General features: G+C 41.9%; 2 protein-coding genes across 2 annotated transcripts in view; both read left to right on the top strand.

The window, feature by feature from the left end:
- Nucleotides 1-3,567: 3,567 nt before the first annotated feature.
- Nucleotides 3,568-7,647, top strand: LOC119400086 (uncharacterized). Its single transcript, XM_037667014.2, has 3 exons — nucleotides 3,568-3,768; nucleotides 5,683-5,842; nucleotides 7,263-7,647. Exons 1-3 carry the CDS (start codon nucleotides 3,568-3,570, stop codon nucleotides 7,451-7,453), a joined length of 552 nt encoding a protein of 183 aa, XP_037522942.1. The 3' UTR covers nucleotides 7,454-7,647.
- Nucleotides 7,648-9,029: 1,382 nt separating this feature from the next.
- The window catches only part of LOC119399087 (uncharacterized), a 52,255-nt gene continuing 48,790 nt past the window's right edge, over nucleotides 9,030-12,494 (top strand). Inside the window, exons 1-3 of the mRNA XM_037665902.2 lie at nucleotides 9,030-9,147; nucleotides 9,903-9,974; nucleotides 11,366-11,500. Of these exons, the coding sequence (XP_037521830.1) occupies nucleotides 9,122-9,147; nucleotides 9,903-9,974; nucleotides 11,366-11,500 (233 nt within the window). The 5' untranslated portion in view covers nucleotides 9,030-9,121. The remainder of the gene's footprint in view (nucleotides 9,148-9,902; nucleotides 9,975-11,365; nucleotides 11,501-12,494) is intronic.

Below are 12,494 nucleotides of genomic sequence, written 5' to 3'. Positions count from 1 at the left end.
GCATGATGATGCAAAGCAGCCTGATAGTTTGAAATTGGTAGTAGCTTGGTCAATATGTGATATTCACAGAGTGTGTTGGCGACTGCAAGGACCGACTTTAATTGTTCCTGGCAACTTTTTTTTTTTTTAGACAATAGATTTTTAATAATTCTATGGTAGTCAGCCTCCCGCCATTTTTTCCCACGAACTCTGTGTGGAGGTAAAAATGTTTGCTGCAACTATTATGACATTGATGCTACTAATTAACAGAAACTGGTTAATTATTTTTTAAGTTATTCCCTTGAGTGTAGTCATTTATATGAGAAAGTTCTAGTGCATGCATATTTTTTAGAAATCTCTAAGGTCCACATAATTTGAGGTATTCATGATCAAATTCATAATCATAGGATTATTATTGAATAACTGTATTGTCTAAAAAAATACCCTGTATAATTGCTCACATGCATTATGCTCTCTGTGTTTCTGTTTATAGGCAGTTTCGCGGTACCTGTACGTAGGCCTGCGACCCCCTGCAATAAGGCAAGTTGATGGATTTCAACACCAGCGTAAGTGTTTAACTGTGCTATAACTTAATGCACAGTCTGAAAAAAAATTCCAGACGCCTAAACACCACAAAAGCGAAGAAGCACAGGAAAAGAGCATCACTTGAAACTGATTTATTTGTGGGAGAACAGAAAATATATACCAAAATACATTTGTTCTTTCTGCGGTGTTCAGACGTTTAGATTTTTTCTCAGAATGGTGTACCAAGTAGCCCAGCAACAAGTTCTTTTAATAATAATAATATGTGCGGTTCAACGTCCCAAAACCACAATTTCGTTATGAGGGACGCCTTAGTGGAGGGCTCCAGAAATTTCGACCACCTGGTATTCTTTAACGTTCACCTAAATCTAAGTACACGGGCCTCAACATTTCTGCCTCCATCGGAAATGCAGCCGCTGCGGCCGGGATTCGATCCCGCGACCTTTGGGTCAGCAGTCGAGCGCCATAACCACTAGACCACCGTGGCGGGGCAACAAGTTCTTTTAAGGCACAGTATTGTGGAAGGTTCAGAGAACAGTAGCAAATCTATATCCTAACGGAAATTGCGGCCCAGTTGGGTAAGGTGACTTCTGAAGCTTTATGATTAATCTCCAGATATTTATTGAGGTAGACTGCAGTGAAAGCTTGAGTGAATACTCACACTTGGTTAGAGATTGATCTTGAAGTGCATGCCATAAACATTTGTCTCGCCCAAGATGGTAAGGCAACACTTCTTTTGGTTCTAAGAAAGACATAGAGAGGTCAATAGAGTGCGGTGAACCTTGTCCTTTTTGAAAAGAAAAAGATCGGGGCATTATCACTCATCTTTCTTCAACAAAGTTTATTTGCCTTTATCTATTGTCTCTGGCGATCAAGCCAAGAGAAAATACTGTGATAAATGACTAGGATGCCAAAATGATGTGCATGCTTAAGTTGGTATATTTCCCAGTTGGAGCTAGTCCAATGTGTCATGCCAGAAGTGAAATTTTGCCTTTTCTATTTTGCAGGCATGAGGCCCTTCCGAATACTGCCTTTCAACACCCGTCATTTGCCTGTAACACTTCAGAACGCAAAATATATTATGAGATGACTACTTTTTGAGATATCACAAGAATGTCTCTTTAAAGGGGCCCAGCAACACTTTTCCAAGTAGCCATGGAATGGCTTTGCTAAAGCAGCTTATTGCCTCACAAATCGACCGCCGCGGTTTTTCAGAATCCATCCAGTACGAGCGGAGTTGCAAACATTTGTTGCACACTGTAATTGCTCTCTCCTCTCGTCCCAGCGAAAGCTTCTAGAAGCTAAGCAGGTAGAGATGGCACACTGGGAGAGGATACATCATGCGTGCCTTTTCTCCTTGTGCGCATTTTTTTTTTTCTCGAAACGCAACATACTTTCAGTGCAATTGTGCACATGCAAACACGTGGTGGCCGCTCGCAGTGGCATCAGTAACTGCCGAGCAGGCTTGTTCAAATCAGCCGATGGCATGGAATTTGAGTCACTAGTGCATGAATTTTTCAACAAGTAGCATCATTCGTTGAAAGAGGAAGCTATTTTTAGCTGACTGAAATTTTATTGTAAATTCCAGGCCAGGCCGCTTGCTGCGCTTAATGTTTGGCTTACATGTTCTCTGGAGCCTCGACTACCGATCAGCAGCGTTTTCTTAGCATGCTTGAAAAGTGTTGCAAGGCTCCTTTAAGTGCGTGTTATTTACTGGTTGAAATTAACTAGCAAAATATGTTACTCAAAGCGACAGCTCCAGGTGACTACTACATGGTATTAACACACATCTGGCAGGCTATCAGTTTCATATGTTTTAATATACTTGCAGCATTAATAATATAGTTAACAGAGCATCTGAAACTGTTAAGGCTATGTTAGTAAGCTAGAGGTCAGTTATGAATCATATTTGCTCTCTCACAGAATTTCTTTTCAACAAATATGAACCCTGTCTTGTTCAGCCCATCAATTCACTGATGAGATTATCCTTCTGTTGTGTACCTTTTACATTGCTGTGTTGGTCTTGCACCTATTGTGGCATTTAAAACTCCATTGCAGATGATTCACCAAGAGAAAGCCATCTGGCAGGGGCAAAATCGCCACCATCTGCAGACACACGGGTGCCTGGTATGTAGTATTATCTGCCTGCACCTAGTGCATGAACCTGCCACTTCCCTCTGTGGAAGAATTTTGCCTATGTTTCTGATTTTCCATTTTGAGCTCTAAAATGGTCAAAATAGCATGTCTCTAATCTAAATCATAGCAACACCGGGCTATGGCTTCAGAAATTTAAGTAGTTTGAGAAGCTTTGTTTTCAAGAAAGTATACTTTGGGCTACTGAAACGGTGCCACAAGGGAAGACGAATGCACACGAGAAAGAGGACACGAAACATTCGTGTGCATTCGTCTTCCCTTGTGGCGCCGCTTCAGTAGTATGAATCCGTATCAACTTGCCCAGTTGTCAGTCCTTCTAAGTATATTTTGGAATTTTGCATTTTTGAATGTGGGGGGGGGGGTGATTGATTGTAAATAATGAGCAGATAGGGAACAATGGATATAAATCGGAAACTGATTGCTACATCTGGGCAGTACAATTGCAGTGTACAATTTCGTAAGGGGTTTCAGAACGCTGACACGTTGTTTAGGCTCACGTGAACTTTTGTATCTTCTCTCCTTTCTATCTCCCTTTCTTTTCCTTCCTTAATCTCCTTCCCCCAGTGTAGTATAGCAGACCGGATGTGCGTCTGGTTGACCTTCCTGCCTTTCCTTCCTCCTCCTCTTCGGAAGGTGTTTCACCTCCCCCCCCCCCCCTTCCCCGGCTATGCCCCTGGTGAGAACTTTGCCCCTTTTTTTTGTTATGTCTTCATTTGGTGTTTGCAGTCGTGTATATTGGAGTATCTGGTATCTGTGCTGTTATAGGTTTTCCCTCTGATAGCAGATGACGTCATGTCACCCTAAGTGGCACATTTGTTGATATCGGTGTGTTCATTAATGTTACTCAAATGGGTACATTCCAAGCTGTTTTGTTTTTTTGTTTCAGTGTTCATGGAGCGAATTCTGACGTTACTGAACTCCATTAAGATCACGCAGCAGATTCACACAGACTACTTCTCTGTATTGATGAAAAAAAATGAAGATGCCCTTTTGGAGCAAGTGGACCTTCCCGATCTACCATTTTCGTCACTTTTTGCGTTCCAGCAATTTGATGAGGGGCTTCTTGTGGATGTCAAAAAAAGGCGGGCTATGGTAAGAAACTGAGTGTGTGCTGCGTCTTCTCTTTTGTTTCTCTATCATTTCAGCTTGGGCCAGAAAGTGTGAACATTGTGTTTAGTAATGAGTAAAAATTCTTATTTATTTAAGACTTTTAGCCATGCAGTCCAAAGCTGCATTTTTGATGAAAGCGAAAATGCTTGAGGCCTGTGTACTTAAGATTTCGGTGGGCAGAAATTTCCAGTCCTCCACTACGGCGTCCCTCATAATCATATTGTGGTTTTGGGACATGAAACGCTAACAAGTATTATATGCAGTCAAACTGTTCCTGTCTGGTTTATTAAATTTTAATTTTGCCGTTTGTTTGATTAGCTTGCTATCAGATATGCCTGTATATGATGGCTAATGTTATTCTAATTGCTAAAGCGTTAACAAGTGCTACATCTCAGTCATGCCAGAGTAAAATTACCTTATGTACATAATTTTGTTGAAAACCTTTGTGGGCTCATCAATATTTTTCACATAACATAAATTCTGCCTGCGGAATATCTGAATAACCTGCTTAGAAATGGTATCAAGCAATTTTCACCAGAATACAACCATTAGTTTACAAGAAAAAAGTGGGCCGTACGTGTCCCATTGACCCATAAAGCGTCCATGAAAAAGTGGGACAGCAGCTGTCCCATTGTCTCATGAGCACACTAAGCTATAATCCTTTTGCCATATTTTTTGCACAAAAAGGTCCGATTCAAGCGGTACAAAGGGACACTAAAAAATGTGCAAAGGAAAATTTATGGTGGACCTTACTGCCTGATGTGTTATACAATCTGCGCCTATGCCTATTGCGCTGCGCCCAGTAGCTCTCTGAGCTCTCAGCATACACCAAGCATTTTAGCTTCTTCTGTCACTGTGGTTGATGTAGATAAGAACAAACACTACAGTTATGCCTCAAGGCAAACCACACCAACATGGTGTCATTGCATGCATAGAATCCTGTAAGTGCGTTTACAACTGCTGCATCAAATTCATGAACTCTCTCAGGCCCTAGACATTAGCTTTTCTCATAGATCTTGTATGTTAGTGTTCTTTTGCTTCCTGACTGTGTAGAGCATCCATCTCTTCATTCTTTTCCTCTGGCCCTCAATTCCAGGAACATCTTAGCCACAGCTTTTGGTCTCATTGCCACTGCTATCGTATTGAAATATGATGAAAAAAACTTGGCCTTTTCCGTTATAAAGTTGTTTTGTGACGCAATAATGTTCATCAGACTCTAGAAACAGTTATGTGTGCCGGTTATGTAGTTAGGCTAAGCAAAGAAGTGCCTATTTTTCATTCAGGGGCACTGACGACATGATTTTTGGCCGATATACTGCACTAATTTCGAAAGAAAATCCATAGTTGCATGCTAGAATCACTTTTCTGAAGATCCAGAAAAAGAGAAAAGTACCATATATCTAGAACTTTAGCCATCCTACATGCAATGTGACATCAGGTTTAAAAAGAATTGAACAAAACAAAACTAATTTAAACTCAACGTATCAACGACATGTATCGCAAATGTGCAAAATATATTTTCTTGGTTTCCTAAATGTTTCTAGCACTCTGCAGCAGAAAAGCATAGAGCTGTTGGCGACGTGCAGAGGCAGAGGAAGGTTTTACTGGAGAAAAAGTTGGGCACATTCATCCCATTATCCTTGAAAGGGTTAACTCATGGTATTTATTACATTCTAGAGTCTTTGACCATTAGGTTCTTCCAAAAAAAAAAAAAAAAGCATCGTGTCCACAAATCTTAATGAAAAATTTCATCGCTGTTGGATAATAATTGATCACCTATGCCTTTCTTTTTTGCTATTCACAAGGACTGGGTCTTTTTTGCTATTCACAAGGACAGGGGAGGGGGGGGGGGCTATTATTATTTGTGGCATACTGATTGCATTTTTGTTGTTTTAGAGGGATCACATTGCAATACAAGGAGGCGACACAACCAAAGAGAAAACCTCACGAATTCTTCGCACCATCCTTGCACCAGCAGTGGCTACAGAGTTCAGTTGGTTCGGGGCCAAAGGCAAGAAAAAGTTTGTGGACACAAACATCTGCAAGCTGATGTGCAGTAAGTTGAATTTATAACTGCGAGACAATGCCTTCAAAACTAATTTAAACTACTATTTAATAAAAACCATTGTTCATGAGATGTGTAGAAGCGTGTTGCTTGAATACATAAATGTCCTTTATTTTCGTAGTGTATTGGTTGCAACATTAAATAACTGTGAGGTTATGCCCACAACACTGCAGTGAAGATCAAGCGATCATAGTAAAATATTACCGTGATAACACTTGTAGTTATCTTCACATGTATTCTATAAGAACTTCCCTGGTACAAAAAGTTAAGAGTTTTTTTTTCCCGTTTTGAACAATTTGTCATCTGTCATCTTGACTCTTGAACCAATTTATGAGGGGTGCTGTAATGGACACCTGTAGGGCATTTTGATTTACCTTGTGATCGTTCTCAGCACAATGCTCTTCGCACAAACATTTCGCATGGCACTACCATAGGCACACATCTGCCATGACACAAATGCTTTGTGTGCTACCTTAAAGGGACACTAAAGAGAAACAACGAATTGGTTTAGATTGATAAAGTGTGCTCGGAAAAATTTTGTGTAGTTTATTTCACCACCATAGGTTTATTATTAGAGGAGAAAACCAAGCTCAATTTCATTTTTAAATTTCGCGCCGAACTTTGTAATTCGTGACGTAAAAGATTTCAAAGAGCATTTAACGTATTTTGGCGCCACTGGCTCGAAGAAATTTCCACGAACTCGTTATCTCAAGTCTCTGGCCCCCTCAGAGGACAATGTACTTCGATTTAACCGATAAGGAACTACGTAGGCCCAAGCAGGCGCCGTTAAAAATATGTGACGTCACGGCAAATGGTGCGGGAATTCTAAGGTGGCGTTGCCACCTGTATTTTCTTTTTGCGCGTTTTCTCGCTTATTATGCGTCTTCTCGCAGCCAGCATGGTGTTTTTGGTATCGTGAAAGACTGCTTTACTAATGCGAGAATAATCTTTTTGCTCTTTAGTGTCCCTTTAACAGTTAAGCTGTCACTTTGCTATGCTGAAACAGCTATCGAGGTTTGATTCCCTGTCATGCCAGAAGCGTTTCATTAGGGGTGAAAATGAAGAGAAAGTGAAGAAATTGTGTTTAACAGCATGTGAAAGAAATCCATGCATTTGAAATTATCCCGAGTTTCTAAATTCCGCTTGCCTTTATACAGTTCGACACATAATACCGAAGTAATAAACTAAACTCAAGCAAACTATATATGCATATGCAGGCATCGGGCATTAGATTAGTTTGGGACAATATTTCTTGTTTGGAAGCTCAAGCGCTTAGGGTGTCACTCAGAACTACATGTCTAGTGGTGTAGTGTTGACCCCTTCACCTTTATTTGGTGCCCTTGTAATATATCTGTTTTTGTTACTGTATAATACTAATAAATTTCCTTGCCTTATTTTTTTCTACTTGCAGCCACCCTAACAGACAAGCAAGTGTCTACCCAGGTGACCGCTACAATAAAAGAAATTGAGAAGTCTGCAATGTCATGGTTTAGACATGCTGCAGAGAGGGCAGCTGCCTTGCAGAAGAAGATGGAGGCCGAGAAGTGCTTCGAAGTGAGTGCACTTTCCCAAACAGATGCCTTTTCAAGTGAGAATAACTAGCAGAAGCTTTCTAGCTTGACAATAAATTTGGCAACAATCTCTCTTACTGATGTACATTATAGTGTTGGATGCCTCTTGTTTCATGTACGTACGGTTCTGCATTTCTATATGGTGGCGTTTGACAGTTTTAATTTTGTTCATACTGTTATATAGCAGCCAACTTCTCACCTAACCATGTTTTATGGAACATAGTTATAATTATGGTATAGAATTTAATATCTGCATATTGATTATTATAGTATTGTGAATAGCTGTAGTGAATGTGTTTCATTAGCAATATGGCTGTATTTACGCACCAATGTAGCAGTGTGCTTTTTGACATGCTGGTACACAACCTATACGTTAATGCCCTTATTTCCCTGCCAGTTAAAAATGGGACTGCTCAAAGTGGTCTGGTTTTGCTTTCTGCATTAACGCATGTTGGATTCTGTCTTTCCAATAGATGCCTGATGATCATGCTGAGGGATAGAGGAGTTTGTCACCACCCAGGAACCCAGGAGTTGTCTAAAATGCAAAGCAAAGCTCACCATACGGAGGGACAGAGGACCTGTCGAAAGTTCAAAGCCTCACTAATATATCAATGTTACAATAAAACACAAGTTGCAAAATTTTACACGTCCTCATTCATTGCATGTAAAAGCCACCATGTGCCTCGAATGTGCACTGCTAATAACGTCCATTTTAGGGCCTAAGCCTGGGATGTAAGGTCCGTCGTGCATCTTGATGAAATCCCAAAAAGGTCCAACGTGGACCTCCATGAGACATCTATCGGCGTTTCACTTGGGAGGTCTTCTGGATTTGTGCGGTACATTGAGAGCACATCCCTCGGATTTCCCTGACATCCCTTCGGTGTCATCCATTGATGATCCTTAGGATGTGTATGCGTTGTCTGGGAAGCTTCTGCCCAGTTCCAGTCAAGGTCAGTTCGAAGCCTATGTTGCTGCTAATCCACAAATCACAAACTTGAAGTTCCGTTTAACGCCATAAGCAATATTTACGCTCATGTGTTGGCATATCTTCTCGATTTCGCAGAATGACAGAAGAGGGGTGCAGCAGGTGTTCGAACCTACCTCGCTGAATTTATTTAAAGTTTATGTATGGATATACACGCATACATGCAAACACAGACCAGCCCACCTACAGAGGGGTCGGGCCCTTCACTCAACTCGAAATAAATATCCTGACTACGCCCCTGTTGCTTTGAAAGCGAGCGGCTTGGCGTATTTGACAAGCGAATAAAACAACAGTCATGACAAAAGAAGGGTGTCAACGCAACGTACACAAGCATCACGTCCTCGCCTTACCGGGTACATACGTTGCAGACACGCACACACAAAAAATTAATAAATAGAAAGGCTAAAGTATAAAGAGACGAAACGCACGATCGTTTTATCGAATTTTCTTCTCCACGATATGGCGTGCTGGCATCTCGCGCTTGGGCGACAAACGGGTCCCATCATTGCGTGCCAAAGCTTCCAGGTTATAAGTGAGTACAAGCATACAATGTGGCCCCTCCCCCCACCCCATCGATTGCTGTGGCCACTCATGCTGTCGGCACACTGTCCGTTCTTTCGCAAAGTGCTGCGTTGCACTTACGTGCCCCGCGTTACAGCGAATTTGAGCAGTGGATTCCCATTTGTTCGTGCCAAGACTGCAAGGATTACGCTAATGTTTGTTCCACCGACCATGAGAAGGTGACGGCCCAAGATTAGACGTACTTCGAACGGTTAAACGTGATAAGATAGCAATGCTTTACAGCGTTGTCATGTAGTTCACGCTCAGGTGGCAGCCATTGCTTTTGGCCTCCAGCTAGGCCTAAGTGTGGAAAACTTTGAAGTGCCAAATCCGATATCGTTAACTCTAATAACCGCCTCGCAAATTTTAATAATATCATCTTCGGGAAAATGTGCAGCACGGCACGGACGAACGACAAGAAATGTGCCGGGAAATGTGCCATCTTCGGGAAATGTGCAGCGCTGCACATTTTCCCGAAGATGTTAGTATACCAACTCGCCCAGATCGCCATATTAGTTTAATAATATCGTGTGTGTGTTGACCGTTGGACATGGTAGCGCCTAATAAAGGCGAGAAGTAACGATATTTCCTACGCGATGCGCAAGCGCAGAGAACACACTCGTGCTCGAACGGCGTCTGCCACGCTGTTTGCGTAGAGATGCATACACACTATCAGCCTTATCTGCGCTGTCGTGTGTTCAGAAAGCCGGTGTGACGCTGATCGTCCTATCGCTGATCTCGTTAATTTCTTCTCGCTAATATTAGAAAATACCGTATCCTGGGGTCGACGTTCGCGCGATATTGTTAAGAAATTGCAAAGGTATATCTTTAAATGGGTGCGAATGTTGAATTTTGGGAGAGCATTCCGCGAAAAAAGCGTATGATATGTGCTTATCGAGATGTCGAGTCTCTGACCTGGTATTCCAAACCACAGGACTGTCAGCCCAGGAACGTTCGGAACATCGGTGTCGCCTGGGGTTCGGCCAATTTACCACACATGGAACAGGTTAGTGTACGGCAATATAATATTAGCTTGTCTTGTACGTAAAAGAAAAAAAAATTAAGCCTGCCAGAATGCACCTAACTTGTACCTTTGAAAGAGCTTGAACAAGGGGACGTCGCTGGAACCAACGTTTGGACAAAGTGGTCTTGTCTTCATCTTCAAAGGTACGACGAATAAAACACAGGACATTCCGTACAGGACGTTCTGTACTGTGTACAGAACGTTCTGTACACGACGTTAAATGAAGGACGTTCTCTATTTTGTCTGTGGTAACTAAGCGCACCTTTGAAATGAATGGACACCAACTAGCACACCTCATAGCTCTGCTCAAGGTATTTTCTTTTTCAAGGCAGCAAGGCAGAAGACAAGACCACTTGCGGAAACGAATGGCCAGAGAAGTATCTGTATTTCTTGTACAATACATACACGTTTTTTCAGTGAGTGAGTGATGGCGTACTTGTGCATAGGCGCAGATAAGCTGTACGTTTTTTCAGAATGAGAGTCAGAGATTGAGATTGGTGACTGGTCATGTGGTGACTGCACGGATGCTCGCGAAGACTCCCATAACAATTAAGAGTCAACATATTCACGTCCGGATGAAAGTTTTCACAGAAATTTACATTTTATACGAGAAGCTACAACTGATAGTTCTGCCAGGCGCGCCTCACACGCGTTATATACAGGCGCCAAACAGGCATGTTCGTTTCTCAAAAAAGGACGGTATGACAAGAAAACACAGACATGAAGGACAGGACTTCCTTTTCTACGAAATATCTACCAACTATCCCAGGAGCGCGTTTTAGTCAATTGCATGTTCGTTTGTTTGTGGCGAGCCAAAACAAACATGCCTATTAGCCACTTTGCACTTTTGAGCGCATGCGGCATACAAGAAGGGCAGCGTCTATACACCTTTTCAACGAAGGCTCCCTGAGTGCCGCCATAATTTCCTCTGGGCCGTTGTGACATGCGTGACCCCCCAAAAAATGCACTACCGAGGCAGTGACGTCAGCTTTTGTACTCCCGTGCAACAGTCCAGGAAGGAGTCGCTCCCTCTCTACGTTGAAAAGGCGATAAAACTATAGACCTTTTCACAGGAGATAAGAAACACTTCCTTTCTGGACTGCGACACGGGAGTACAAAGACTGACGTCACTGCTTCGGCAGTGCAATTGGGGGGGGGGGGTCACCAATATTTACAACAGCCAAGAAGGAATTATGACGGTGCCCAGAGAGCCTTCTACAAAAAGGTCTATAAAAGCTATATACGCAGGTACGTATTTTCAAATCATGCATCCCAATAATGCAATTATGCATTCAATTAAGCGTTCGCTCTCTTTTCCGCGTGCAAAAGAAATACACAGCTCTTTTTCACGTGTCATTTATGTTTTGCTCCAGAGGAGATTCCAGGTCCATGGACTCCATCAAGCCCATGATGAACAAGGCTTACAGTCAACAGCGGGGACTCAAAGTAATGCGAGGACTAAGCCCAATCAGCAAGCGCACTTCATTCGGCTCCAAGGTCAAGGCTAAGTGCGTCAATCCTTATCTTGCAGTAGTAGTTGTAGTGTAAGTATTAGTAGTAGAGTGGCACTAGAAGAAGTATTGGTAGTTGTAGCAGTAGTGTAGTAGGAGCAGTGTTATAACAATTAGCAGTACAGTAGTGATAGCGGTAGTAGTAGTAGTAGTAGTAGTAGTAGTAGTAGTCGAAGCAGCAGTATTAGCATGAAATGAATGATGACATACATGACAACCACGTCTTTACAATAGTAGCCTGACAAATGCACGTCATATGCATGTCATTACGTAAATGACAAGAGGCCATCGAAAATATTCAGGGGGGATCTTTGAACGCTTCCTCAACCCCCTCTCTGGCTACGCTCATGACAGACAGACAGACAGACAGACAGACAGACAGACAGACAGACAGACAGACAGACAGACAGACAGACAGACAGACAGATAGATAGATAGATAGATAGATAGATAGATAGATAGATAGATAGATAGATAGATAGATAGATAGATAGATAGATAGATAGACAGACAGACAGACAGACAGACAGACAGACAGACAGACAGACAGACAGACAGACAGACAGACAGATAGATAAATAGATATATAGATAGATAGATAGATAGATAGATAGATAGATAGATAGATAGATAGATAGATAGATAGATAGATAGATAGATAGATAGATAGATAGATAGATAGATAGATAGATAGATAGATAGATAGATAGATAGATAGATAGATAGATAGATATAAGAGGCAATTCCTATGGTGCTTCCGGCGATGTACGTGATTAGGCTGATTGTTTTGCCGTTTAACAGGTAGCTAGCATACTGTCATAAATGGCTTTTCGGTGACTTGGAGTCCTGTTGGAAGGATCCAGTCGTTCAATTTATAATGATCGAGCGTTGTAGGGAGATTACGAGCATATAAATGGGGCGCAAAGTCCTATCGACTTCTCCTCAGAGTTTAGCGCAGATATTTAAGAAGACGGGACAAAACGAAGGAGGA

The sequence above is a fragment of the Rhipicephalus sanguineus genome, chromosome 7 (assembly GCF_013339695.2).
Source record: "Rhipicephalus sanguineus isolate Rsan-2018 chromosome 7, BIME_Rsan_1.4, whole genome shotgun sequence".
Classification (NCBI taxonomy): domain Eukaryota; kingdom Metazoa; phylum Arthropoda; class Arachnida; order Ixodida; family Ixodidae; genus Rhipicephalus; species Rhipicephalus sanguineus.
This window is presented reverse-complemented; position numbering and strand designations above follow the sequence as displayed.

Coding starts and splice junctions, on each gene's coding strand:
- LOC119400086 (XM_037667014.2), top strand. CDS start 3,568: ATGGAGCGAATTCTGACGTTACTGAACTCCATTAAGATCACGCAGCAG. Junction 3,769..5,682: donor TCAAAAAAAGGCGGGCTATG/GTAAGAAACTGA, acceptor TTGTTGTTTTAG/AGGGATCACATTGCAATACA. Junction 5,843..7,262: donor CATCTGCAAGCTGATGTGCA/GTAAGTTGAATT, acceptor TTCTACTTGCAG/CCACCCTAACAGACAAGCAA.